Genomic DNA, 27,907 nt, shown 5'->3' with positions numbered 1-27,907 from the left:
TATTGTTGGTAGTGAAGTCAAAGGGGACGCAGCTTGCAGTGTGATCGGGGAGCTAGCGCATAGCCTCTGCTCTGGTCCTGTGCGCTCAGCACCAAGCAGGGCTGCTGCACAGCTCAGCTCTGAGCCCTGAGAGACCCCAGCCCCTAAATCAAAAGGCAGCTGTGGGGCACAGAAAGCCTTTCCCGGGGCTGGCAGTGCGGCCAGGCTCCGTGCCCGCTGCCTACTCAGCCCTTTTCCTGCAGGATGGTGCTGGTGCGCACGGGAGGGAGGGTCCAGGGCGGCTGCACGGGCTGTGCCTGCCCGTACAGGTGTGCGAGACGCGGAGGAATGCCAACCACTGAGTCACGGCCCCCCTCCCGCCCCAGCTGGGATAAAGCTCGTCCTCACCTGGGCACGGATCTCACTAGCGCGGCTCCCAACTCCGCTCCCCCCTCCCCAGCCTCTCCACGGGCACCCCTGGGACCAAGGGGCGGCAGCGAGGGGAGAACAAAGCCAATTTTTTGGCTGGGGGGGCACAGGAATTGCAGCAGAGGTATGTCAGCCTGCCGGCTGCCTGCCCTCCCCACAGGACTGGAAGTTGACGTTTAACCGGAAAGAGAAAGGGGACAGAAAATAGAGAGGAGGGAATTAAAAAAAAAAAAAAAAAAAAAAAAAAAAAAAAAAAAAGGAAAGAAAGAAAAGGCCAAGCCTGGAGCTCAACTGGTGGCAGCGGAGCAGCAAGCTCTCCCCTTGCCTTCGGAAGAATTTCTTGGCTTGCTGTGTGGGTGCCTGTTATTTGGATTGTGGCAGAGGATTTGGACGTTGAGTCAGCTCCAGCGCTAATGAGGTTTGTGGAATTAATTCATCTGCGCTCTGTATTGTCAGGCTTGTTTTAATTTTGCCGTGTTGATTAACTCGGGGGGCTAATGAAGGTGCAGGGCTTGCTGCACGGGGAGGTAGGCGCAGAGCAGAGCTGGGTGGGTTCAGCTGCGTGTCTGCCTGTTTTCCCCTTTTCATCCAGGTTTAGTTACGTGCTTTCTCCTGCCTTTTTGCTGGAAACGGCAGCACTCGTGCCTGAGCAGCTTAGCTTTGCAGAGCCGTGCAGGGCGCTTTTCCTTTCCCAAGTTACTCGGCTGAACGAAGCTGCCTGGAGGTGCTGTGCCCATGCCGCGGGCCGGAGGGATAGCAAAGAGCCTGCAGGGAGCAGGTTGTTGCCATTGCTTTTTGGAGACAATTTGTGAGAGGTTACAAAGATGACCTTCTCTCCCTCTGCCTGCCCCATTTCCAGGAGAAAAGCCAGTGGTGCCGTGGAGCTGGCACCTGGGGCACAGCTCCTGGGCTGGCACAACCCCCGGAGGACACAGAGGCTATTTTGCAAAACAGGTCACTGGGTGCAAACCCCATGAAAGGCGGGAGCTGTTTGGAGCAAGGGGAAGGGGGTGATCTGGAGAGAAAAACGCCGAGTGTGATTTGGGGTCAGGCTGTTTTTTTGCAGAGCTGCAAATGCTGGTGTGTTTTCTAGCTGATGAATCTGAAATTTGGAGCGTGGAGACTCCCAGCTGCAGGGGCTCACCTGGAGAGGGAGAAGTAAAAGTTTTTGCTGAAACTAAACAAAATCAAAGGCAAACGTGTTGCGGTGTTTAAACAACGCTTTGATTTGTGAGTCAGGTTTCTGGTGCTTTTCTGGGGGTCTATCCTGATCATTTACAAGTTTTTTGAGGTCGGTGCCTCCGTGTGTGCCACGAAGGGAGCAGCCCGGGGCGGGGAGAGCTGGTGAATTCCAGCACCGATCTGTGCACCCGCAGCCCTGCCCCGGCTGGGAGAGCTGCTCCCTGCGGGGGGCACCCTGCTGCCCCTTGGCTTTGCCTTCATTGCTGATTGCTCTCCCTTGGAGCCTGAGCCCCATGCTGAGGCTGACAGCGGTCCCCAGCCCCCTGCCTGCCCCAGCAGGCTGCAGGGTTTCCCCTGGCGCAGCGGGTGGATGCTCCTGCAGATGCTTCCCACCCAGCGAGGCATCCGTCCCCTGCTCCATGGCACGGAGTCCTGCTGCAGCCCCGGCAGGACGGCGGGGATGTGACCACAGAGGGAGGACAGGCTGCACCGGGGGTCCCCAGCACCATGTCCCCTGTCCCCTGGGCTGCTTTGATGCTGGGTTAGGTCCCTGCGTGCTCCAGCACCTCTGGCTGTGGGAGCAGAGGACTGATGTGTCCCAATGTGTGTCAGGATTCACAGCAGGGAGGAAGGGATTTTCAGATGCTTGGACACCCCGAGGCTGCTGTCCCCAAAGGGGGAGTGAGCCAACAGCCCCATCCCAAAGGCACTGAGCTGCTGGTGTTTTGTGGGTCTGAATGCAAGGAAAGGCTGCTGTTGAAGGCTGCGTGGTTGAAGGTGGGGACACAGATGGGATTTGGGCTTTCATATCTCCATGTCCCCATCCTGCCCTCCTGCCGTGGCACATCTGCTCCCATTCCTTGATCCCTGTCCCTCATCCACCCCAGGACAGAGCCTGGCTGCGACCTCGTCCTACCCAGCACCGAGCTGCTGGGGGGACGTGGGGACAAAGCTCTGCTGCTGCAACCTGTCCCCTGTCTCGTTGCTCCAGTGGGTTCTCTAGAGAAGCTCCTCCTTGTTCAGGGATGAGTGATCCAGCCCAGGGGTTCCCAGGTGCTTTCCAGAGCTGTTTTGTTGACTGCCAAGGCAGAGATGGAGGCTGGGAGGAGAGGAAGAAGAACAGGGGGAGATGTGTGGCCTGGGAGGGGTGGGATGTTTTTGTGCCGCTGGGAGCTGCTCTACTTCGTCCCCTGGTTTTGCACAACTGGACGGGTTTTTTTGTTGTTGTTTTTGTAATGAAAATCCAACCAAACTGCAGCACTTTTCCAAAGCAAAGTGACATTTCCTCTTCCGGAGGAAATTTTTGAGATCGAGGGATGGCTGTTGGCCTGTTTTTACACCAAACATGGCCACTCCCGCAGCTGGCAGCGAGGCTCTGTGATGTCCTAGAGCCACCAACGCCCTTGGTTGATTTCAGCCCCACCAAATACTTCAAAGTCTGCGGCCCACGGGTATCAGAACATCAATATCAACCTGAGTTTTATAGCCTCTTATCTCAGCACTTGAAAAGACGTGACAGCAGCTGGTGTGTCCAAGGCCCAGGGTGTGCCGGGCCATCCCCTGGTGACTCCTTCTGGACCCGTGGTTGGGAAAGGAACTGGATCTGTGCTTTGAGGCTGCCTTGGGTCTGAGCTAAGTGCTCCTGCCCCTGAATCAGGGCAGGGGCTGGTGTCCCCAGCGGGGATGCCCTCCTGAGATTTCCCTATTTTCCACATTTCAGCCACAGGGCGTGTATTTGTCGTTGTGCGATAAGCCACTGAGCCAAGCTGACGAGATAAATGAGTCACCCGCATCTTGTCCCGTATCAGCCATGTCCCCAGATACTGCGGGAATAAGATGCAAGCCCCCAGGGAGGCATCTCCTGGCTCAGCACTGCATGTGCTCAAGACCTTGCCACGGTGACTTCTGCAAACACACAGCCTCGTGCAGTCAGTGTATTCCCAAGGGTTTGGTGACCACGTATGATCCCCACCCATTGATATTTGAGCTGCTCATCCCAGTAACTTCCCAGGGCTCCGGATCAGCACCTAACTGACCAAGTGCCAGGGCTGTGCTCTGGGTTTCCCTCTGGGAACTCAGACATCCTCAGCTATTCCTGTTATCCTTGAAAGTCCCTGTTTTCAGGGCTTTTCATGGCATTTCTGTTTTGTTTTGTAGAATCAGGGATTATGCTACACAGCAAGAAGCTATAAATCTGTTTGTATCTGATATTTCACGCTTGCATCTTCCAGAAAGATGCTTTACAAATATCTTTATGCCAGAGACTTTTCCTCGACTGTTCTCTTTGCCTTGCCATGGTGCCAGAGCTGGCACAGCAGTTGCAGAGCTCGAGTTGCAGCTCTGTCTCTCCTGTTTACCACCTCTGACCGCAGACTTCTGGGCAGCACTGGTCGCTCTGCCAGCCAGGTAATCCATCACGTGTGGAGGCAAGGAGAGTGGTTTATTCTGTCTGGGTTTTGGCCTCCGGATCTGCACAAGGGGTCCCGGAGCTGCTGGGCTCTGAAGACCGTGAAGTCTTTCAACAGCTCCAGGCAGGCCAGAGTTCCAGGTCTGGTGTTCCCAAAGCCTCACCCTCTGTTTGTTGTGTGCTCATTCTGGAAACTCTTAGTGCCACAGGAAATAGCCAGAGGGAGGGCCCTGCTCTGCTTTTGGGGTGCAGGCACCTTTGATCTCCTCCTCCCCAGCCTGAGCAAGGCCTCGACCCGGTCGGTCGCTGCTCTCACGTGCAGAGGGTGCTGGGCTCCAGCCGTCTGCGGCACGGCAGCCGCCCTGCCCCAGTGCCTGGGGACTTTGAGCCTCTCGCACAAGCCCGCATGGAGCAGGAGCCGCTCTCGGTTTTGATTTCGTGCTCTGCCCTGCTGAGACCAGAGATTGCGGCCGGGCTCCGGCTCTCCAGGGCACACGGGGCCGTCCCACCGCATCTGTCCTCCTCTGGGGCTGTTTCCCCTGCCGAGCCCTCGGACCCCCGCAATTTCAGCGTGCCATGTGTTTCAGGAGGAAGAGGATGGCTGCCCTGCCGAGGGCGTGTGCCGCGCTGCTGCTGCTGTCCCTGCTCTGCACCACCACCCTCTGCCAAAGGAGCAAAAGTAAGTGCAGCCTTTGTACGTCTACCCTCAACCTCTGCTTGGTGCTGCTCCATGGGACCACGCGAGTCCCCATGGGCTGTGCCACGTGCCTTTCCTCCTGTCTGCTGTCCCCCCAGCACTTGGGTCTCCTCTCTTGCAAACCCAGCTGCTGTTTTTTTTGCTATTTTCTGCTAAACAACCCAGCAGAACCTCTGCTGGCTCCCCCAGGGATGGGGGCAGCCCTTCCACTGCTCACCCTTTTTTTTTTCTGCTTCCTCCCCCCCCCAGATAACCGCTGTGTGCAGAGTCGGGCAAAGAGCTGCTCTGAGTGCATCCGAGTGGACAAGGAGTGCTCCTTCTGCACCGAAGAGGTGAGACCTGGCAGGGGACACTGGGGCTCTGCTTCCAGGCTGGTTTCACGCCCTGCATCCCACCACCCGCAGGCAACGCCCAGGAAAGGAACCCAAGAGTGGAGCCAGCTCCAGCTTCGCCAGACCGAAAGCTCTGAGACGTGGATTTCCCTTGGCTCAGGCACTGGCAAGCGGGGAGGAGGGAGAGTCTGGGGCAAACTCCCAGAATACAGAGATTTATCAGAAAACGCCTGTTGGCCAGGCCTGAAGCTCTCTGTGCGGAGGAGTGCCCAAGGGACGGAGGCAGTCTTGTCCCAGACAGCCCAATAACTTGCTGGTGCTCAAATTCCCCTGGTGCCGGAGGACATTGGCGCTTTTAGATGAGATTCATCCCCATTTCCCTGCCCCTCTGCTGCTTGCAAGGGCTCTCTGGACCCAATCACGTCAGCAGGGACCCTGCTATCTTCACAAGCTCCGTGCCCTCCCTGCAGGGAGGATTTGCTGCTTTTGGTGATCGTAATGCTGCTCTCTCCCTGTTGCAGAGCTTCGACGAGCCCCGCTGCGACCTGCGGGAGAACCTGCTGCGCTACGGCTGCAGGGAGGCCAGCATTGTCTACATGAGGGGCGAGATACGGACAGAGCAGGTGGGTGCTGGGAGGCACTGGTGTCTTGGCTCCTCCCGAGGGGCCCCACCATCCCCAGCCTCTTTCCTAGATAATCTCCTGCAGGAAAAATGCAAGATCCAGACCATTTTTTATGTAGGGTCTACTCAAAATCAGCTCCCTCCCACCTGTCCCGGCCCTTTGACTTCCCCTCCTGGCCTTCCCCTAATTGCGCCCTCCTGGGAGCTGATGTCCGTCCCCTCACACCGCTCTCCCCTCGCAGAATATCAGCATCAACACGCGCCTGCAGAGGACCCAGGTGGCCCCCCAGGGCATGTTCATGCGGTTGCGGGCTGGGGAGGAGATGAGCTTCTACATGGACGTCTTCCAGCCCCTGGAGAGCCCCGTGGATCTCTACATCCTCATGGACTTCTCCTACTCTATGTCCGATGATCTGGACAACCTCAAAAGCATGGGCCACAACCTAGGTGAGATGAGAGCTGGGTGAAGCAGGGAGACGGGTCTTGTGCCCGTGAAGCGGGGCAGCTCGCTCCTGCCTGCAGCCCCAAATCCTTTGCTGGCAAAGGACTGAGAGGTGCCTGTGTTAATTAGATTATAATTGTGCTTGCCCCGTGCAGCTTGGTGGGGGAATGTCCCTCCTGGCCCTGCAGGGACCTTCCTGTGTCCTCCCAGTGTGGGACTGCTGTCCTGCAGGGCTGTTCTGTGCGGTCCTTTGGCATCCTGACCCTGCCGGTGGGGCTTGTGCTGTTGCAGAAGCCTCAGTCTTGGCAAGGAGCTCCCAAATGTGACATAGATTACTACCCAAAAAAAGACAAGCCCTAAGCCTAAAGAGCTTTAAAGCTGACAGTCTGGGAGTTTTAGCTAAGACATGACCAGCTAGGAAAGGACACCCTGGAGCAGCAGCCTGGTGGGCGTCTCCTTATTCACGTCCCTTCTTCCCTCCCTCCCAGCCGACTTCCTGCAAGCCCTGACCTCCAACTACACCATCGGCTTTGGCAAGTTTGTGGACAAAGTCTCGTCCCCACAGACAGACATGAGGCCTGAGAAGTGAGTGGGGCTGAGGGGTCCCTGGAGGCAGCGAGGGGAGGGCAGGAACCCCCTTGTGCTTCTCTGTGGCTTTCTCTGTCTGTAGTGCCAGAGCCTCTGTCCATCTTTCTCCTGCTCTGCCATGACAGGTTGCATGGCTTTCCTTTGCCTCCACCTCCTCCTCTTCTGTTTGGTGTCTGCCCAAATGCTCTCCCACCCTTCCCCTCCTTGTGGCCATGCAGCTGGGGGGCAGCAAGCAGCTCCGTGAGGTCCCCAAAGTGAGGAGAGGTTGAGACTTTCACTCCTCCAGCCACTGGGCAAGCAGCGCTTTGCTGGAGCATCCCTTTGCTCTCCTACTCTCTCCTAGGCTTCGCGAGCCCTGGAACAATGCCGACTCCCCCTTCTCCTTCAAAAACGTCATCCGTCTGACCAACAACATCAACTACTTCAGCCAGGAGCTCAGGAAGGAGCGCATCTCCGGCAACCTGGATGCCCCTGAGGGCGGCTTTGATGCCATCCTGCAGACAGCTGTGTGCAAGGTGAGGGGCTGGGGGCATGGGGAACGAATGTGGTGGGGGTCTGGTCTTAATGAGCCCATCTGGGTAATGAGGGAAAGAGAAGCAGCATGGGGACATCCATGCATTGGGGTGCAGCTGGGGGAGGCAGAGAACTGCGGGCTGGCATTGCTGGGGCCACGTAGCTGGTTGTGTTTGCTGCCAGGTGGAGGTGATGCCGTGTCCCTGGGGTTTTCTGAATCCTGACCTGCCAACATGCGGTGGTTTGGGCTTGGAGATAATGGTCTCTTCTCCCCCTCCCTGGCTGTAGGACAAGATCGGCTGGAGGAAGGACAGCACGCACCTGCTCGTGTTCTCCACCGAGTCTGCCTTTCACTACGAAGCTGACGGCACCAATGTCCTGGCAGGGATCCTAGCAAGGAACGACGAGAAGTGTCACCTGGACGCCAGGGGCACCTACGTGTATGACACCAAGCAGGACTATCCGTCGGTGCCCACCCTCGTGCGCCTGCTGGGCCAGCACAACATCATCCCCATCTTTGCTGTCACCAACCACTCCTACAGCTACTACGAGGTGAGGAGACCCCGGCGGTGGGGGAGCTGTGGGGGCTCACCTGTCCTCCAGGACCATCACTCCTCTGCCTGCAGCTCAGCTGTCAGGAGAAAATGTTCTCTCATCTCTGGTCCCCACGTGCTGAACCGATGCCCTGGCAATTCAGGAGGGTGCCGTGGTACTTGGTGTCTGCTCTGGGGTGTGGGAGGTCTCAGGGTGTCTTGCTTGGGGTGCAGGAGCCTGAGCTTCTGGAGGTCTGCTCATTTTGGTGGCTGCTTCATGTAAAGCAGTGTGGGGGAGAGCTGGGGAGCAGTTGAGGTTGTGAGGGATCTTAGGAGGTCTCTGCTCCACTGAACAAAAGCTCAAAGCCGAGCCCATGGCAGCGTTAGATGAGGTTTCCCAAGACCTTGGTGCAGCTGAGCTGAGAACATCCCTGAGGACCTGACTTAGTTGATGCAAGGACTTTCTCCCAGGCAGTCCCCTGCCTGCTTCCTACTAAAAAATGTTTTCTTTCTTGCTAAAATCATGTCTGCATAACCCAGCAGCTCCAAATAGCACTGCCCTGGTCTCAGGCTGGGCTGAGCACCAGACCCTGGGAGCTGTAGGGGTTGCTGCCCCCAGGCAGCTCCCGGTCGCCCAGGAGGGGTAGCAGCTGGACCTGCCATGGCTGTGCTGTGCCCCACTGAGCTCCTTTCTCCCTGCAGAAGCTGCACAAATATTTCCCCATCTCTGAGATTGGGGTGCTCCAGGAAGACTCATCCAACATCGTGGAGCTGCTTCGCACAGCCTTCGAGGTAACGGTGCCCTCTGGGTCTTCACTCTTGCTCCTAGGGCAGGATGTGGCCCCTCCAGGGCAGGCCATGGGGTGGCTACAGTGGGGCTGCAGAAAATCAGGGCTGTAATCACCTCCTGCCCCTCTAGCGCATCCGCTCCAAGATGGACATCCGGGCTGACTACGTCCCCAAGGCCTTGAAGACAGAGTTCAGCTCCTCCATGTACCAAAAGACGGAATCCGGCTCCTTCAACATCACCCGAGGGGAAGTGGTAGGTGCATGGGACGGGAGGCACGAGCGGGGTGCCAGCGGCGGGGTCGCTCCACAGGGCTCACCCAACTGCCCCTTCCCTGCAGGGCAAGTTCAAGGTGCGTGTGAGGGCACTCGAGTACGTCGGTGGGCAGCATGTCTGCAGCCTCCCGGAGAAAGACCGGCAGGGAGTTATCCACGTGAAGCCCACGTCCCTGAGCGACAGCCTTGAAGTCAGAGCCTCGGTGGTCTGCGATGTGTGCCCTTGCGAACAGGTACGGGTTGTGTTTGCCAATGTGCCCCCCTCCTGGGAATGCGCCAGTCAACGTGTGCGGGTCCCGGTCAGCCCTTGCAGCTCAGTGCCAGCAGCTCCCGGTTTTTGGAGCTGGAGGTTTTGAGTTCTGGGCTGGGAGACCCCAGGATGCAGCTTTGAACACCCAAGAGACTGCTATGGGGTGCTGGGCACCCATCCTGCCCGTGCTGAGCAGGCCGGTCTGTGCTACCTGGCTGGAGATGCTGGCTCGCAGGTGATAGGAGTTAGCTGCCCCCAGAGCTCAGCCCAAGGACATTTTCACCACAGCCCACACTGAGCTGTGCTCATTGTCCTACAAAGCTCGGTCTCGTGGGCAAAGCCTTTCCCCTGGCTCTGCCTCTGTGATTCCTGAAATGGTCCTGGGGGGAACTGAGTCCACCCAGCAGCACCTCCTCACTCTCTCCTTGCAGCATGCAGTCTTCTCCTCACCCAAGTGCAGCTTCCATGGGGACTTCATCTGTGGACAGTGCATCTGCCACAAAGGCTGGTAAGGACTTTGCTAAGCCTTGTGCCCCTCTGGGGGTTCTGGCCATGTCTGGCAACCCACCGGGATGCACACTTGTGCCCTGGGGGCAGCCCCGTGGCCTGCTCCTGCCTCTCTCAGTGCCATCTCCTCTCCATCAGGCAAGGGGACACGTGCCACTGCTCCTCGGAATTGTCCTCCAACAAAACAGACTGCATCCGCCCTGGGGATGAGAAGGTGTGCTCGGGTCGGGGCGAGTGTCTCTGCGGGAAGTGCCAGTGCAACCTCGAGGGCCAGGCACAGCGCTTCGATGGGGACTTCTGCCAGTATGACGTCCTGCAGTGCCCGCGCACCTCCGGCTTCCTCTGCAATGGTGAGTGCCACCCCGCTGCCCTGTTCTCTGGTGCCTGCAGGTCTGAGTGTCCCCAGCCGCTGGCACAGAGGGGTGAATAATGAACGGGCTGTGGGCTGCGGAGACAGGGGAGATTGGGGCATTCCTGAGCTCAGGATGCACCCCAAGATGTTGGGAAAGCCCAGGGAGGGTACCTGGGATTGGTGCAGCACGGTGACGTCCCCTCTTGCAGATCGCGGTCGCTGCTCCAAGGGTGCCTGCGTGTGTGAGAGCGGCTGGGAGGGCCCAGGCTGCGAGTGTCCCACGAGCAACGACACCTGCATCGACAGCCGGGGGGTACGTCCTGGCAGGGCCACGCCAGGCCGTAGCAAATGTCCCTGTGCTGGGGACACGGGGAGCCGGCAGCAGCTTGCTGGCACCCGGTGCTGCTGCCTGTGGCTGCTCTCAGACACCAACTGTCCCCTCTGCTTCCCAGGGCATCTGCAACAACCAGGGGAGGTGCGAGTGTGGCAGGTGCATCTGTGACAAGGCATCTGTGTACATCAGCTCCACCTGCGAGATCAGCTACTCCCTGGTGAGCCTCAGCCTGGGGACCCTCGGGGCTCTCACTTCTCCTTCACATTGAGAGCCTGTAGGGAAGGAGAGCAAAGCGAGGGTGGAGGCATATCTCGGTCGGGAGCAAAGTCCTGAGCAGGGCACGGGCTCGCCTGTGCTGAAATGGCTGGGATGGGTTTGTGGTGGGCGCACCCTGCAGCCGTGGGCTTGCTGTGCCCCCAGAGGTGTTACAGCCCCTGGGTGCCACACGTGTGCCTTGTGTGCCTGCACGCTGGTGAAGGGCATGCACCCAGGGGCAGGGCAGAGTCTGAGTCTCAGCTCCTGGCTTGTTCTGATCTGCCCCAAGGCCATAAAAACTCATTTCATGGCTGGGTGCCTCAGTTTTCCTACTGACAACACATGCTAATCCCATGTAGAGTGGAGAAAGCTGGCTTGGTTGTGTTCTGGGAAGGCCACCTAAAGCCCTTGGAGAAGATCTGATTGCTGCCCTGACGTAGGCTGTTGGTGTAAGAGGTTTTGGAGAGATGGTGAGGGCTCAGCACTTCCATCCAGCCCAAACACCTCCAGCCTCTGGGCCAGGGCTGCGTGGCTCAGGGTGTCTCCGAGGCAGGTGGTTGGAGAGATTTCCCCAGCCTGCCTCCAGGCACGATGCTTGCCCCGTGGCTGGTCTCCTGACGGTGCCTTGTGCCTCTGCCCAGGGCTTCCAGGCCATCTGTGAGAGCATCCGGGACTGCGTTCAGTGCCAGGCCTGGGGAACAGGCAACAGGAAAGGGAACTGCAGCACGTGCCACCTCCAGGTCCAGATGGTGGAGGAGCTGAAGAAAGGTAGCAGGACGCAGACACGCGTGGTGTGCCTGCCCCGTGCACATATGCCCTGGTGTCTCCTCGTGCTTAGTGCCGGGCTTCCCAGTCCTGGTAACTCTGCAGCCTGGTGATTGTGTCCCCAATCTGTCTGCAGAGGAGGCCAGCGAGCACTGCTCCTTCCAGGATGAGGAGGACGACTGCACCTACCACTACACCCTGAAGGGAGACCCCAGCATCCTCCCCAACGCCACTGTCCAGGTGCAGAAGAAGAAAGGTGAGCAGGCACGGGAGGTGGAGATTAGCATCCTCAAAGAGCAGCAGTTTTGGTGATGAGCACCCAGCAAACGCAGGGAGAGATGCAAGGTGTTGGATGGCCCCTTGGGTGTGAGCCAAGAGATGGCAGAGCTCTCCCTGGGCAGCGTTTCTCCTTGTGAGCACCGGGAGAGAAGCTTCTGGGCTGCTCCATCCCTCCGAGAGCTGTGGCCGTGCTCTCCCCGTTCCCTCCCCTGGCTGCTGCCCTGCAGTCACAGCCGGTGCTGCTGTCGCTTGCAGAGTGCCCTCCGGGAAGCTTCCTCTGGCTCATCCCGCTGCTCATTTTCCTGATCCTTCTCCTGGGGCTGCTGCTGCTGCTCTGCTGGAGGTTCTGCGCCTGCTGCAAGGTGAGCGACAAATTTCCCGAACACATCCTGCCTCCGCCAGGGCTGGGTCCTGATGGTATCCAGCAACTCTGCTGTTGCTGGCATGAATTGCAGTGTGATTTCCCCACTAAAAGGATATCTGGCTAAAATCACCTTCCAGAGCCCCATTCATCCACTGCCCACCCATCCCTGCTCCAGCCCTGCTGCTGTGAGCCCTCCCAGCTGGAAACTTGGGATTTTTACACCCTTGGCTGCAGAGTGACTGTGTGTTTGGTCATGTCTTTTCTAGGCTTGCCTGGCCCTGCTTCCCTGCTGTGCACGAGGTACCAGCCCTTTGAATGGGGGGGGGGGGGGGGGGGGGAGGGGTTTGTGGGGTTAGTGCCTTCCTGGGAGGGACATAAGTAGGGATCTCCTCCTGGAGTGGTAAATCAGGGCCATCTCCTAGCAGAGCCAAGCTGCTGCCCATCCTCCCTGCCCGACAGCAGCTGGCATGGCAGTCTGACTCTGCCCCTGCTCTGCAGGTCGCACGGTTGGCTTCAAGGAGGACCACTACATGCTGCGCCAGAGCCTCATGTCCTCCGACCACCTAGACACCCCCATGGTCCGCAGCGGGTCCCTCAAGGGCCGAGACACCGTCCGCTGGAAGATCAACAACAACGTCCACAAGCAGGGCTTCGCCTCCCACGCCGCCACCGCCAACCCCAAAGATCTCAGTAAGTGTCTCACCCGAGGAACGGGGACCCTGAGGAGGTGCTGTGGTGCCATAAAGGGGATGAATCCATGGGATCTGGACACCATATCCCCACATATATCACGCATATCCCCACACATCCAGCTTTTGCTGGGTTATTTCTCTGACCTGGAGGGAAGAAAGCTGACCGGGGCATTTCTCCTTGCAGTTTCCTATGGGCTGTCTCTGAGGCTCACCCGGCTTTTCACGCAGAACCTCATGAAGCCAGAGAGCCGGGAGTGCGAGCAGCTGCGCAAGGAAGTGGAGGAGAACGTAAGGGCCTGAGCACCTGGGGGGGCTTGGGGTGGGATGGGGCACAGCCACAGCAGTGGTGGCCATGGCACCTTCCCGGGACATTCAGTCCTTGAAATGAAGAAGAGATTTTTCCTGATTTTTTCCTCTTTCTGAAAGAAACCACAAATCCTAAGAATTATCAGAGCATCACATTGATGAGGTTTGCTCCTGAAGCTCCTTTTTAGCTTCAGTTTGCAGCCTCTGGCTATGTCCTGGGACAAACCCTGTGTCCCTCTTGCTCCCTGCAGCTGAACGACATTTACAAGCACATCCCGGGCTGCCACAAGCTCCAGCAGACCAAGTTCAGGTGGGTCGCCGGGGGGGAGAACACCTGTCTCGGGGTCAGGGTTGCCCCAGGGCGCTGCTGATGAGGAAGAGGATGGGAAAGGGTGTGAAATCTGTGAGCTGGGAGGGTGCAGGGTCCATGAGCCATTCCCAACACAAACATGAGCCCAGTGAGGAGCTTCACCCGTCAGGGGCCGCAGGCTCTGCGGGAAGGTTTGGCACCGCTCCCCACGGCTGAAGCCCCTGGGGCATCTGCCACGGCTCAGACATGTGCAGGGCTGTGATTCACCCAGAACTTTGTCTCCCCAGAAGCGTTACTCACTCTGATTTATTTTTTATTTTATTTTCCCTCAGGGTACAGCCCAATTCTGGGAAAAGGTAAGTGGACCTTGCAGCCCTCTCTTCGTTGCTTCTCCCTCTTCATGTGCAGGAGTGTGGGTGGCAGAATGCCCTGCGCACCCACTAACCCCTCCAGCTGCTGCATGCAATGAGCAATCCTGGCCTCAGCTCTTCCCCTGCTTTCTCTTCCCCCCGGCCGCAGGCAGGACCACACCATCGTGGACACTGTGCTCACCGCCCCTCGCTCAGCCAAGACAGACATCATCAAAGTCACCGAGAAGCATGTCTCCCACGAGGCTTTCAACGACCTAAAGGTTTCACCAGGTTATTACACCGTGACCTCAGATCAAGGTAGAGAATGGAGTCCAGCACTGCGTCCTGGCCGGGCAGAGGGGGCATTTCCCACCTCTCACCATTGCCCCTTCCCCCAGATGCTCACGGGATGGTGGAGTTCCAAGAAGCCGTGGAGCTGGTGGATGTCCGTGTCCCGCTCTTCATCAGGGAGGATGATGATGATGAGAAGCAGCTGCAGGTGGAGGCCATTGATGTCCCCACCGGCATCGCAGAGATTGGACGCAGGCTGGTCAACATCACCATCATCAAAGAACAAGGTGAAGGGCAGCAGCCATGGCACAAGGCATGACCAAGGGCATTTGTGTTGGTGTGCCCCATGTCCAGATGGACTCATGTGGTTCCTAAGGAAGGTGCTGAGTTCCCCAGCATCACAAGCCAGAGCCTTGCCTGGTGACTGCTATCTGAAGGCACCTGGGTCTAAACTAGAGCATCTTTTAAAGCATCCAGGGGAGGGTCATCATCCCTGGTGGCAAAGACCAAAATGTTTGACCATCACAGGTTTAAGTGCTATCAGTTGCGTGGCAGATCCAAGGTTGGCCACGTGCCTCTGCTGCTCCAGTTCTAAGGTTGTTGGAGTGATGTAGCAGAAGCTCTCTTATGCTGTGCTTGGGGCAGGTGAATGCCTCCAGTGATTTGCCTCTGCTTTCTGTGTGGTTGTTTTGAGCAGGGAACAAGAGGACTGGTAAAGTCTCCAGTCCACGCAGTGGTATTTCAAATGCAGTTCATACCCATGGGTGGTAGGAACTCTCTTCCCGAGTGCTTGTAATGTGATTTTTCATGTATTTACACATTTGTTCTGTCCTGCCCTTCCAGCCAGCAGCCTCATCACCTTCTTGCAGCCAGCCTACTCCCACAGCCGCTTTGACAAGGTGGCCAAGATCCCTGTCCTGCGGGAGATCATAGACAACGGGAAGTCCCAAGTCACCTACAGGACCCGAGATCTCACCGCCAAGGATGGCAGGGTAAGGACAATGCTCCTGTCCTTGGCAGGCAGGAACGAGCAGACACCAAGGAAGGAACCAACCCCAGGGCTGCAGGAAAACTGAATTGGGTTCAAAGGGGACATGGCCAGGAGAAGGTGGACCCAAGGCTTGTGTTTAGCACACGGACAGACACGTTCTCCTCTATTCCTGATTTCTGCCTTCGTTCCCTGTGCCTCAGGGACCTGAGAGGCTGCCTGCACCTGAGCCAGAGGGTGCTGGCTGCCCCCTGAGCTGTGGGTACTGGGAGGCCAGTTGGAGGTTCACTGGGAGACAAGGGGAAGCTCGCTGGGAACTGTCTCACAGGTGCTGCGTGCTCTGACCACACGCCTCTCCCTCCTCCTCCAGGACTATGTCTTTGCAGAAGGCGACCTGATCTTCCAGCCCGGCGAGACCCGGAAAGAGGTCCAGGTCTCCCTCCTGGAGCTCACCGAAATAGACACCCTCCTGCACAACTGCCAGCTCAAGCAGTTCGCCATCGACCTTCTCCATCCCAAGTACGGTGCCAAGATTGGCCGCTACCCCCAGGCCACGGTGACCATCGCTGACCCAGGTAGGGGCTGGCAGATGGCAGCAGGAGGTGGGGGACCCCAGCAGGACCAGCCCACCCGGGTCCTCCAGAGCTCCAAACCCTGCTCTTCACCCTAAGGGCAGGGATGAGGAGGTGCCTCCAGCTCCCACTGGTAGATTTGCGTCTCCCTCTAGAGGCTTGAGCGGGTATAGGCACTGGGTGGGAAGAAGATGAATATCTACACTGCAAAAGGAAATAGAGGGCATTCTTTTTCCTTTTCCTTGGGGATTTGAAGAAAAAGCTGTTAAAATAAAGGAGAGGCTCCCTTTCTGGGAGCTGTGCTTGGTGGTTCCTGTGACTGTGGCCATACAGAGCTGTAAGAGCTGTCAGCAAATGGGTCAATAATGGAGAGAGATTTATCGTGGTAATGGCTAGGAATACTGGGGATAAAAAAGTCCCTTGTCACTGGAGTAACCAGAGTAGCTTCCCGGGACAGGCAAGGCCTTGGTGGCTTTCTAGGAGAAGCAAGGGGGGGACTTTTTGGGTAGACCTGTGTGGTTCCAGGAGTTGGACTCGATGATCCTTGTGGGTCCCTTCCAACTCGGGATATTCTGTGATTCTGTGACTTGAGAAGGCTCTGCACATCTCCCGCTCCTCTCATAGCCACACAGGGCAAGCAATCAAGATGTGGAAGCATTACTAAATATATTCAGACAGAACTAAGGGTTTTCAGCTGCAAGAAGCCAAGTTCTTCCTACCTGGGCAGACTGTGAGAAGAGAAAGAGGTGCAGGACTCAGGGGGGTCAGAGCCAGACCCTTGTGCCAGCTAGCTGTGTGGTTTGGGGGATGTCGTCACCGAGTGCCTCAGTTTCCCTTCCCTGTGATGGGGATCTACCCTTCAGAAATGCTTTAAGAGGTTCACTCGATAATGACCAGGTAGTGCTAGGAAGAGGCATGTTTCCTTCTTCTCCATCCCCATGGGGCACAGGCACTGATGTGCTCTCGTTTCCTCATGTCTGCAGAGGTGGTGGATGGCGTTCCCCCGCTGACTGGCATGGGCCAGGTCACCCAGTCCCCCAAAGGCCGCCTGGGTGCACCGCTGAATCCCAATGCCCAGGCTCTCAGCTCCAGGAAAATCCGTTTCAGCTGGTTTCCTCCACCAGGAAAACCCCTGGGGTACAAGGTAAAGGGGGAGAGTGGATTGGGGAGGATGTGGGTCCCATCCTGCAGCTGCTGCATGTTACATGGTTACTCATGCTGAAGGGGTGGGGAGAAGAGACCCAAAGGACAGAGCAAGCTCTCCCTTTCTGGCCTCCCTCCATCCTTGGGATTGCTGGGTGGATGTGGGGGTTGCAGAAAAGTTTTCTGGTGGGTTCATCTCCTTTTCTATCACTTACCACTGGGCAGAGCTGCAGGGAAGGTGCTGGAGGATACCTGCCTGTGCTGTATGGGGTGTAGGTGAGACAGGGAGGGCTGGAGATACCATAAGCGTCCTGGTCCCCCATTTGGAGGGGTGGCGCCACACCGTGGCTTTCCCAGAACAGCTCTAAGAAGAGATGAGGAATTCCTTTCCTGTTACAGCAAGGATCTGAAGGAATCATGGCTTTCTCTTGCTTTGTCAGGTGAAATACTGGATCCAGGGGGACCCCGAGTCAGAAGCTCGCCTCATCGATGTCAAATCACCATCGGCAGAACTGAGTAACCTCTACCCCTTCTGTGACTATGAGATGCAAGTCTGTGCCTACAATGCCGTGGGTGAAGGGGTCTACTCCGACATCGTCCACTGCCGCACGCTGGAGGATGGTGAGCGCTCTGTACCTCATTTTCCCCACATGGGAGCAAGCTGGCATCCTTGTGCCTGTAGTTCAGGGAGCTCTGAGCACCTGAACGCTCCCAGCTGGAGTAACCTGGGCACCTTGTCCTTGCCTTTCCAGTGCCCAGCGAGCCTGGCCGCTTGGCTTTCAACGTTGTCTCTTCCACTGTGACGCAGCTGAGCTGGGCTGAGCCCGCAGAAACCAACGGGGAGATCACGGCGTATGAAGTCAGCTATGGACTTGTTAACGAGGACAACAGTAAGAGCTTGTTTGCTGGCCGGGGCAGCTCTACCAGCTGGAGAGCACTTTCCACATCTGGGCTGGTCCCAAGTTGCAGCAGAATCAAAATGCATCCAAAAGCATTTCTTGTAAGAGTGGGATCTGGAGGGATCATTTCCAGAAGGAGGGAGTTCAGGAAATCATCACTCAGGACTTAATCCTTCAAAGCCACGAGCACCCTCAGTTCCTATTCACTTCAGTAGTGGTTTTGTGTTGTTTTTCACCTTAAAAACTTAGTTCATAGGTCTAGAGGGACTATGGTGCCAGAAAGATGCTATCTGGTGACAGTAGCTGATATGCCAGCAATAGGAGACTTCTGCTGTGGGTTGACTTCATCATTCGGTTTGGGCATTTCTCCAAAATTATGTCATGCCTGGCACTAGCAACCCAGATAGCCTCAGCACCTTGTCCCAGAGCCAAGCTATGTCCTGACACCAAACCACAAGCCTGTTGGCCAAGGAAGGGCCGCGGAGGGTTTCTCTGTGTCTCATGGGGGAAATGTGCACCTGTACTTTCAGTACCCATTGGCCCAGTGAAGAAGGTGCTGGTGGAAGACCCAAAGAAACGCATGGTGCTGATAGAAAACCTGCGGGAGTCCCAGCCCTACCGTTACATGGTGAAGGCCAGAAATGGTGCTGGCTGGGGGCCTGAGAGAGAAGCCACCATCAACCTTGCTACGCAGCCCAGGCGTCCGTTGTCCAGTGAGTTTATTGCCCTGCCTGGGTGGGGAGCAGGGGAGGCAGGAGCAGTGCCAGGGGGCTTTCTCCATCACCCCTCTGCTTCTCCACACCCTGCCCTCTCCACCGTGCTGATCACCCTGGTGAAGGCTGAAGGGCAGCCTGAGCATGGTGGAGCTAGTGTGGTTTTGAGCTGCAGGTCTAATGGCATTTTCCACCTCCCCTCCAGTCCCGATCATCCCTGATGTCCCCATCATCGATGCTGAAGGAGGTGAGGACTACGACAGCTACCTGATGTACAGCACAGATGTGCTTCGTTCTCCAGTTGGCAGCAAGCATCCCAGCGTCTCTGATGATTCAGGTATGTTGCTCCAGGTTTTGCAAAGGTCATTTTCAATGTTCATTTTTCCTTAACAGTTTTCAGCAATTAGTTTCGTTGCTCCTTTCCTCCTCACAGCGACAGGGAGATGTGAATCATGGAGCTGGTGGAGACCAGCACTTCCAAAGCATAGTGCTTGGGAACACTTAACTGGTCTTAGTCTAAATAAGACCCGTGTCTCCTTGTCTTAGCCATGAGGCAAAGGCAGATTTTGGTGTGGGGTGGCAGAGGAGTTTTTCATAGCCCTCTGGGCTCATCTTCCCTTCATTTTGGTGTCTGAATGGACCAAGAGTTACTGTCAGAAAACAGGAGCTGGTGAGGCACAGACCTCTGAGTCCCTTGGCCAAGCCAACAGAAGGGATCTTGCCAAGTGGTGGGGAGGCACTGGCCAGTGAATTGGATCCCAGTGGATCCCTGTGGCCTCTGAGCTCTTCCTCCATCACTTCGCTCTGAGTGGGGCTGGCTCCCCCGTCTGCTGTACTGGGACAACAAGGGAAAGACTGGCCATAAGTGAAATGTTGAGGTTGTCATTGGGATCTGGAGGGTCTTTCCTGGGGAGTTCTCCAGAGCCTGGGATCCAGAAGCAAGTCCCTGGTCCCTGCAGAAAACAGAAATAACAGGAACACCAAAGGTCTTACCATCCCATGTGCACATCGTGGAACAAGGAAGCCTCTCCCAAGCAGAGGACCAGTGTATCAGGCTCTTCGTGACAGGGACAGCCATACGGTGGGACTTGGACTCTCACCTTCTGTCGTGACGGATGCAGGGCTGGAAAACAGTCCTGGGGCTGGGACACCCCATGCATGTCACATTCCCTCCATCTACCACTCACCTGATGGTTGCACCTCCTGGCCTCGTCAGCCAACGGGCCTTGTTCCCCCCGCTGGCTTCCCCTTCCCCTCCCCGGCAAGCAGCACAAAGGCGGTGGGGAGCCCGCCCTGTCCTCCACAGATCATGCCAACACCAGTGCTTGCCTTGTCCCAAAAGGCTCCAGGTGGAAATATGTGCAGCTGCTGGGAGAAGACTTGGATCTTCGCCGCATCACCTGGAGGCTCCCACCCGAAACCATTCCCCGCCTCTCTGGCAGCAGCCACCTCTCCTCGGACACCGAGGGTCTCCTCCGCGAGGAGGACAGCGACGTGGCTACTGGCAGCCTGATGAGGAGTGGGACCCCCCAGCCCCAAGCAGGTGAAGGACGGCCCTGAGTGTCCTGTCTCGTCCTGCTCTGAGCCACGGGGCCTGCGGCTGGGCCCCTCCCAGCACGTGCCCCCTTCCTCCCCTTGTGTGCCCATCCTCCTGTTGGCGTGATGTTCACGTGCTGTAGAGTCTGCTTCAAAGCCTTGTCCTGGTGTGTCTGCTCACGAGTGTCAAGGTAACCCCCATCTCGGCATGGACTTGGGAGCCTGCTAGCAAGTTGCTTCTACAACAGGCCGGACCTTCAAGGCATGAGCCAAACTCAAATGATGCCTGCTAAGTACCACCTCCAAGGGCAGCTCCTCACCTTAACTGAGTGCCCTGAGCTACCAGGGCAGATCTGCTGGACCGTTAAACAGAAATCACTCTCTCATGGTAGCTGATCTCTCCCAGCCTGCTGAGAGGGGATGAGGATTTGTCAAGGACCTGAACAACGAAGCAGTTTGCTTTTCAGATCCAGCTGAGATGGGATCCAGAGTGAGATTTGGAGAAACCGCCTGCATAAAGGGCTGTTTTTCTTCTTCTGCCTTCTTTTTTTTTTTTTTTTATAACATGAAATTATAAACTTGTTTGCGTCAAAGGAGAGAGAGAACCACAAGGCAGTGCCCCAGCGAGGCCGAGGTCTGGAGTTACCTTGGGCACCATGGGTGTCTCTGGTGCTGGGTGTAGGCAGTCTCTGTTTCCCCGTTTGTTTCCCCATTATTGCGTTGGGTGACCGTGGCTTGTTCTAGATGGAGCGCTCCAGAACCACCTTCCAGAGCGGCTAAAGCCAGGACAAAGCCGAGGCAGGATGCACGTGGTGCCTCCTGCTTCCTCCCCAGGGAAACTGGAGCAGAAGCCCAGTCCTCTATCCACCTTCCTCACGGTGTGCCCTCTTCCACAGAGCACCTGCTGAACGGCCGGGTGGACTTCTCCGGCAGCAGCGGCACACTGACCAGGGCAACAAACACCAGCTACCACCAGATGAGCTCACACGTGCAGCAGGAGCACAGGGTGATGGGCAGCTCCTCGCTGACCAGAGACTACTCCACGATGATGATGGGGCACGGTGAGTGCGGACGTGGCGGGGACGGTTCTTCTCCTCCGCCTTCATAACCACCTTCGGGTTCATGCCCTGCAGATCTTTTTGGGGTGAGGACTGTGCTCACAGCCAAAGGGGACCATAAACCAAAGATCTGGAAGGTTGTGTCCTTACCACTGATGTGCAAATGCTTTGGTAAGGCTGCTCTGCTTCCAGACCACTCTGGACAGGCTGCCCATCCCTGATGTACAGAGCACCTGGGAAACTGCAAAGCACCCCAGGAAAAGCACGTGTCTTTATCTCTGTCCAGCAGCATGGTTCTCTTTCAGCTCCATGCATGTACACCAGGCTGGCGCTGTCAGGTTGTAAAAGACCTTAAAATCTGAGCCTTAAAAAAAAAAATCTCTGTGCAGGAGCCAACACCCGGGCTGAACCCGCTCTGAAGTCTTCAATGGTGTTTTTCTCTTTCTCTCTTTCTCTTACGCTGCTCTGTAGATTACCCAGGGCGACCCCTCCCTCCCATCCATGAAGATGCTGGGAGGAAAATCCCGCTGCCCCGGGATGTGGGTTTCAGGAGCAGGGCAAAGGTGAAGGGTTACTACCCCAGCACCGGCTTTCGGGACTCTATAATCATGACTGATGGGTCCGCAGGGATTTGCAAGTACATAGGTACAGCTTTGTCTGGTGTCTCCTTCCAGCCACTCATCCCATAACTAGCCAGGCCACTGGCCATCCGTGAGCTGTTGCCATCTGCTGCCCCCAAACCCTCTCTCCATGGCTTTCTGTGTGCCACACCAACACCCAGGCTGTGCCTCCATCACACCACCTTTCTATTTGCAGGTCACTTCAGCTGTGTTTCAAGCCACGTGGGCTGATTAACACTCACCGCCGCTGCCACCATGCTCTAACGAGCTGACCACCTCATTGTCCCCTCCTCTTCATTCCTAACAAGCTTATTGTCCCCATTCTTACCCCACAGGCCTTTGGAGGACTCCTGGGGAGAACGTGTGCTCCGTATGAGATGTCCCTCTGCAAACTCTTTGGTCAAAAGTCCATGAGGTCCTGCCAGGAACTTCAATTGTGTGCTGCACTCAGAAAGCAGGGGCAGAAAGCAGCTTCACGTGCCCATCCCTGAGCTTCACCTCCCTGGGAGGCTTCTGTGCTTGCTATAAGCCTTGTGTCCCACTGGGCTGAGCTGCAGGGAGCCAGGAGCACCCCGCTCTGGTCCTAGCTGCCCCTGTCCCCTTGAACAATCCCTGGGCTGCTTTAGCTGTAGGCTAGGGCCACTCTGAACTGAGCCACGCTTGCTCTGAAGATGCCTGTGAAGGGTTTGGCAGACTGGACTGCTTTGGGGTGAGCCAGGAGGGTCGCACGCAGCACATGGGCCCCTGCTCTGGTTGCTCCGCCACAGGGCCATGAAGCTTATCTTGCCTTGTCCCACCCAAGGGTGGCACCCCAAGGTCATAGGACATCCCTGTAGGTGTGCAGAGCCATCTAGTCCCCCTCTTGATGGGGCCAGCTTGCAGAGAGGACATCTCACCACGTTCTCACCACGTTCTCCCTGGACCATCAGGACCATCCCACGCTTGCGCGTGCTGCTCCCTCCTCTCCCCCAGCCCAACTAACCCCTTGCCCCCAAATCCCTGCCGTGACGGTCCTGTTCTGCCTCAGATTCCAGGCTGCCGCTGGGCGTCCCCGACACCCCGACCCGTTTGGTCTTCTCCGCCTTGGGGCCCACCTCCCTGAAGGTGAGCTGGCAGGAGCCGCACTGTGAGAAGGAGGTGCAGGGCTACAGCGTGCAGTACCAGCTGCTCAACGGAGGTGAGCGGGCAGGCAGATGGGTCACTGGGCAGTGCTGGGAACTTTTGGTGGTGGAGACTTGCTTAGGTCTTCTGGGCAGCCTGCTCTCTTGGGTTTCCTCGAGCAGAAGGGTTGGACCAGATGACCTCCAGAGGTCCCTCACAACCACTCTGTGATTTAGGGACTGGTCCCAACTCTGCTTTTTCTGTAGCCCTGAGGAAATGCCTCAGCCACACATTTTATTCCCTGTTTATGTCAGGGGGACAATTCCCTAGCATTGCTTGTGGAGTCACTCCTCCTCCAAAAAACCCTGTGCTCCTTCTCCATCACCGTCTTAGCTGAAGGTTTTTTCATCACATTGGATTTGGACAAGGATTGGAACAAAAATTTATTATTTTTACATGAAACTTGGGGCAGTTAGTGAAAATGTAGTTCTCTTTGCTTGAAAATCCCTGAGTTTTCAAGAAGCCATTGTTTGTCCCAAGCCTTTTTTGGAGCAACATCTGGTCCTGTGCTACCAGCTGGTGAGGGCAAGGTGTGATGGAGGTGGCTGGGAAGCGGGGGGGACCCTGGATGAATTTTTCTGGCTCAGTTTTCCAGGCAGTTCATTTGAAGTAGGGTTTAGGAGAAACCCAGGGCTCTGCCTTTGTGCCTGCAACACAGTGCTGATGTCCCCCTTTCCCGTGTGTCCCAGGAGAGGTGCACCGCCTCACCATCCCCAACCCCGGCCAGAACTCAGTGGTGGTGGAGGACCTGCTGCCCAACCACTCCTACATCTTCAAGGTGAAGGCGCAGAGTGAGGAGGGCTGGGGCCCCGAGAGGGAAGGAGTCATCACTATTGAGTCCCAGGTGGACCCACAGAGCCCGCTCAGCCCTGTTCCAGGTGAGGCGGATGGGGACCTGGGGAGGGGTGGTGCTGATGGCTCTACTTCTGTCCACACTGCTGGTGGTTTTCTCTTCCCTTACCCCATCCTGAGCTCTCCTTTTCTTTTTTTCATTAAGAAATGGGACCTTTTTCCCCACGTGCTGTTAAGCTTCCCTTAGCTGTTGGGGTAGCTGAGGCCTCCCAGCTCGTTACACAAACACTGTGTGCAGCCCCCAGCCAGGATCCTCCCCACCACCTTCTGACCCCTCACTTGTGCCCCCGCAGGTTCCCCCTTCACTCTGAGCACACCCAGCGCTCCCGGACCACTGGTCTTCACTGCCCTCAGCCCCGATTCCCTGCAGCTCAGCTGGGAGAGGCCCCGCAAGCCCAACGGGGCCATCCTGGGCTACATGGTCACCTGCGAGATGCTGCACGGAGGAGGTAAGGTAGAAGGCTGTGGAAAACCAATTCCTTGTGCAGAAAACAAGATAACCTCCATCAGAAAGTTGCTGCTTTTTTGCTGGGACCAGCAACAGAGTTGTGTGCTCACATCAGTGCAAAGTGGGGACGTGAGACTGGTTCCAGGCCTGGGAACAGCTGGACCCCGATGCTTTGAGTCGTTGCATGATCTGGTGTAACAAAAGTGGGGAGACGAAGGACGTGACACAGCCCAAATCCAGTGGAGGTTTTTTGTTCAGGATCAGCACTGTACTGAAGTAGGGCTGTCTTAGCTGCCCTATTTCTCAGGGTACGATCATACAACTTGTGGGTGGCACAGAGCTTAGGGAAAGCAAAGACACCAGCCAGAAGTGGGAGGTGTTTGCATGGACGGTCACTCCTGTCTGTCTGTCTGTCTTCACCCCAGCCTGTCTGTGTTTTTAGGGGAGCCCAGGAATATCTACGTTGAAGGAGACAATCCAGAAACAACCCTGACCGTGCCCCACCTGAGCGAGAACATCCCGTACAAGTTCAAAGTGCAAGCCAAGACCACCCAAGGCTTCGGGCCGGAGAGAGAAGGCATCATCACCATCGAATCTCAGGACGGAGGTATGGTACCACATCTTCCTGGGAATGCAAAGGCAAGAGGCCTCTCAGAGCAGGAAATATGACTCCTGGAGCCCTTCCCAGCTCTGGTTGTGATTCCGTTTTCCGTCTCTTTAATGACAGCAATGTTGTACTTTGTGAGCACTGTCCCTGTCCTGCAAAATGCACTGAATGTGGGACAGTTATGAAAACCTGATGATGTTTTAATTTATTACAAATCTTCTGGTTTATGCCTGATTCTACACACAGGCACAGGTCCTCAGTCCTCCCAGTTCCTCCTAAACCCGGCCCTAATGACAACAAGACAAACCCCCTGAACTGACCATTGGTGCTCGTTGTGCAGGGTCACAAGCTTGGAAGCTTCTTGTCGTTTCCTGGCTGATTTCTCCCTTTTTCCTTCTCTCCAGGCACTTTCTCACAGTTTGGAGGACAGCAGTACATGAGAGAAGTGTACAACTTTCCTACTGAATACACCACCAAAACCAGCATCAGCCACTCCTCCCTGGACCCCCACTTCTCAGGTAAGGGCATGCTGTCTGCTCTGAAACCCTTGGAGAGCAAAGGTCAGCTCTGCTTTAACCTCAGATGTCCCGGGCAGTGCAGGGGGGTCCACCAGGCAGGATGGATGGAGAGGACCAGGCCCTTTTCTACACCACATCCTGCTCTGCCCTGCAGGCAGTTGCAGCCATTTCCCTGTGTGCTGCCTGGTCACAGAGGGAAACACGAGTTTTTAGAGCCCCACAGGAGCTATCTGGTGATGAAATCACAGTTCTTCCTGTAAGGCTAGGTCTCTGCAGAAAAGTATGATGACCATTTTAATTACATCAATCTAGCTGTCCCACGTTGTCCCCCTTGAGTTCAAGGACTCATAGGCTCATACTGTAAGAAGAAGAGTTTGGGAGCTGGTAGACAATCCATCTTATTGACTGGCGTAGCAGAGTACCGAATTAATTGATTTGGAGAGGTGGTATTTGAGGAGAAATTTCTGCCAAAAAGCACGAGGTAGCACAAACCCCACTCCCTGTGACCCCATACTCAGTGCAGCACCCTGACCGCCAAGCCTTTCGTTGCAGACGGCATGCTGATGACGACCCAGCGGGTGGAGAGCGCCAGCAGCACCCTCACCAAGCAGGTCACCAAAGAGTTCGTCAGCAGGACCGTGATGTCCAGTGGGACCCTCACCAAGCAGATGGAGAGGCAGTTCTACGAGGCCTGAGCCAGGGCAGGCTGCCTGCCAGTGGGATGCCGCCGTTGGGGCTAGCAGGGCTTCATGGCACAGTTCAGGAGTGCTTCATCCAGACTCTGCCGTGGTGCCTGGGCAGCTCCTCCCATGGGCAGAGACTTTCCAGGGCACTTCAGGCTCTGGAGCTCTCCTTTAGAGCCCAGCGCACTCCAAGCTCTGGCATGGTTGGGTTATCAGGCGGGTGCTTGCCATCCCGTCCTGCCTTGCGGAGCCCCAGTCCTGCAGGATCTACAAGGATGCCTTCCATGAGCAATCATCGGTCGCTCCAACACCGTTTTTGATGCCCACCCATCCGAGCACTCCTGCAGAAGTGCAGGTGCCTCGATGGCCCCAGCCTCCCCAGGTAAATGGAAGGCAATGATTTATTCCCGGGTCCTCGGTTTTGAGAGGAGCCCAGCTGATGGCATCCTGAAACAGCCTGATTTATAGAGGGTCACCGTTCCCATCTTTGCTCCAGGCTCTCTGGAAAACGGCTGTATGCTGGAGAGGGTGATTTTGTTCTGGGTTATTTTAAGAGCTGCATGGTAGCGGGTCAGGGTAACCTCTGCTTTCCTACTGCACCTGTCCTTCGCTGCTAACCTTTGGTACCACGATAGCAAAGTATAGCCTTTCATCTGTATAGCACTACTCGTGTTGGCCTCTGATGCATTTTTTTTGCATATGTTATTGTACAGTTTTCGTAGTATATATATAAATATATTATAAATTTTATTATTTTATAAAAAAACAAAAGGAGGTGGATGAGATGTATGCTGAGTGTCTGAGGATAAACTGGGACCGTGGCTGCTGAGAAGCATCACATAACTGGAAGAAATTAGTTAAGGGCTCCATCCAACAGCCACTAAACCCCATGGAAAGCCTGGTTTTGGGCAGCTGACATCTGCCAGCCCTGCAGCCCTCAGCAGCAGGCTGCCAGCAGCTGTGTGCGCACCACGTCCACCTGCTGGAGCTGCAGCACATGCTTGTGGAAGGACTGAGAGCTGCTGGGGAGCAGGGCAAGAGGAACGGCTCTGTTACGGTGCCCAGAGCTGGGAACGGTGCTCAGGACATCCCACAGGGCTGATGTGGACAGAAACTGTTGGATCGCCTTTAAAAGCCCTTTTGCCCAATAGCAATGTCCCAAAATAGACCTGTGAGCACTCGGTAAACACAAGGGAGGAACGGGACTGGGAAGAGCAGTGTTTCTTCAGCCTGAGCTTGTCTCCTGAGCCTTTCCCCTTAGCTTTAGCCGTCCTTGGACAGAGCTGGGTGCAGGGCTGAGCCAGGACCTTGCTGGGCCTCGTTTCCTGGCTCTGGGCAGGATGCCCAGCATCTCGCCGCCCTCTGCCAGCGCAGAACAATTGGGCTCCATGTCTGGATGAAAGTCACGTTTCCCTGGCTTCTTTCAGCAGCACGGGCACAGGCGAGGAGCTGCTGGAAAAAAAGATCCTGCCCAAAGCAGCAGCTGCCACCTTCCTGGGTTGGTGCTTTCAACCAAAGCAGCAGCTGGCTCTTCTCCCTGGCAGCATCGCCTGCTTGATTTGATCTGATGCTGCACCTTGGCTTATTCTATTTTTTGGAATCAGAGAGAGATTTTCCAGTTCTGACAGTGCCGAGAGCTCCCTCTCCTCGCCAGCCTGCTCATGTGGAGGGGATGGGTTTTACATGTTTGAGCATAGCTGCACAGGGATGAGTGATGTCCATGGGGGTCTCCAGGAGTGCAGCTGGAGCTGGGGCAGTTTTGAACTTGGAGCAGGGCATCCTTCACCAAACCCGTGGCTTTCCCAAGCAAGCAGGGATGGCTTCCAGCTCCTCTCTCACCCCTGCAGCTGGGCTTTCCTCTCCCAGCCCAGCAGGAACCATTTCCAGCTGCTGCCTCTGCTGCCCACGAGCTCCACGACCCTTTCCCTGTGCTTTGTGATTCAAGGTAAAAGACTGAATGCAGCCTCAAATAGAAGCCCCCTTTCCAAACATTTTAACCAAAGGCTAAGAGAAGCACACAGCTCCCCAGCTGCTGCTCTCCCCGGCAGCATGTGCTCCCTGTGTGCATGAGGCTATGTCCCCAACAGCGTCACTTTTTAATTCTCATCTGGTCATTTGGGCTGTTGGTGTTCCAGGTCAACCTGACAGCAGGTCTTCGATCAGGTGGCTCCCTATTGCACTCAATAAATATTTTCTCTGGTCTGCCTCTTTCTTTTTCTTTTCAAAAGCATTGTTCCCCCTAAGTCTTCCACCCGCACCAGCAGATGC

At 56.3% G+C, this 27,907-nt stretch overlaps 1 protein-coding gene across 4 annotated transcripts; it reads left to right on the top strand.

The window, feature by feature from the left end:
• On the top strand, positions 1–27,841 carry ITGB4 (integrin subunit beta 4). 4 transcript variants are annotated; one of them, XM_040530366.1, is made up of 41 exons: positions 1–826; positions 4,585–4,676; positions 4,944–5,026; positions 5,548–5,649; positions 5,891–6,095; positions 6,579–6,675; positions 7,022–7,193; positions 7,480–7,743; positions 8,427–8,516; positions 8,644–8,766; positions 8,852–9,019; positions 9,468–9,544; positions 9,682–9,893; positions 10,105–10,208; positions 10,348–10,446; positions 11,126–11,252; positions 11,386–11,505; positions 11,784–11,890; positions 12,159–12,192; positions 12,391–12,582; positions 12,769–12,872; positions 13,142–13,200; positions 13,533–13,556; positions 13,720–13,868; positions 13,949–14,128; positions 14,685–14,833; positions 15,200–15,404; positions 16,385–16,545; positions 16,985–17,165; positions 17,297–17,434; positions 17,974–18,156; positions 18,362–18,493; positions 19,499–19,699; positions 20,589–20,753; positions 21,222–21,395; positions 22,398–22,547; positions 23,221–23,409; positions 23,677–23,832; positions 24,274–24,438; positions 24,843–24,956; positions 25,509–27,841. In XM_040530366.1, the coding sequence occupies exons 1-41, from the start codon at positions 822–824 to the stop codon at positions 25,649–25,651; spliced, it is 5,595 nt and encodes a 1,864-aa protein (XP_040386300.1). In that variant the 5' UTR covers positions 1–821; the 3' UTR covers positions 25,652–27,841. The 4 variants fall into 4 exon arrangements, with proteins under 4 accessions (XP_040386300.1, XP_040386302.1, XP_040386301.1 ...); XM_040530368.1 differs by lacking the exon at positions 19,499–19,699 and having other exon boundaries at positions 2–826; XM_040530367.1 differs by lacking the exon at positions 21,222–21,395 and having other exon boundaries at positions 2–826.
• The last annotated feature ends 66 nt before the right edge of the window (positions 27,842–27,907 follow it).

This window comes from Cygnus olor, chromosome 18 (assembly GCF_009769625.2).
Source record: "Cygnus olor isolate bCygOlo1 chromosome 18, bCygOlo1.pri.v2, whole genome shotgun sequence".
NCBI classification, from domain to species: domain Eukaryota; kingdom Metazoa; phylum Chordata; class Aves; order Anseriformes; family Anatidae; genus Cygnus; species Cygnus olor.
The sequence above is the reverse complement of the archived record's forward strand: the minus strand, read 5'-3'. Positions and strand labels throughout refer to the sequence as shown.

What these genes read in the sequence shown, in the direction of transcription:
- ITGB4 (XM_040530365.1), top strand. Translation starts at nt 4,574, where the DNA reads ATGTGTTTCAGGAGGAAGAGGATGGCTGCCCTGCCGAGGGCGTGTGCC. An exon ending in CCTGCATCGACAGCCGGGGG is followed by an intron (nt 10,209 to 10,347) that starts GTACGTCCTGGC and finishes TCTGCTTCCCAG; the next exon opens with GGCATCTGCAACAACCAGGG. An exon ending in GAAAACCCCTGGGGTACAAG is followed by an intron (nt 16,546 to 16,984) that starts GTAAAGGGGGAG and finishes TTGCTTTGTCAG; the next exon opens with GTGAAATACTGGATCCAGGG.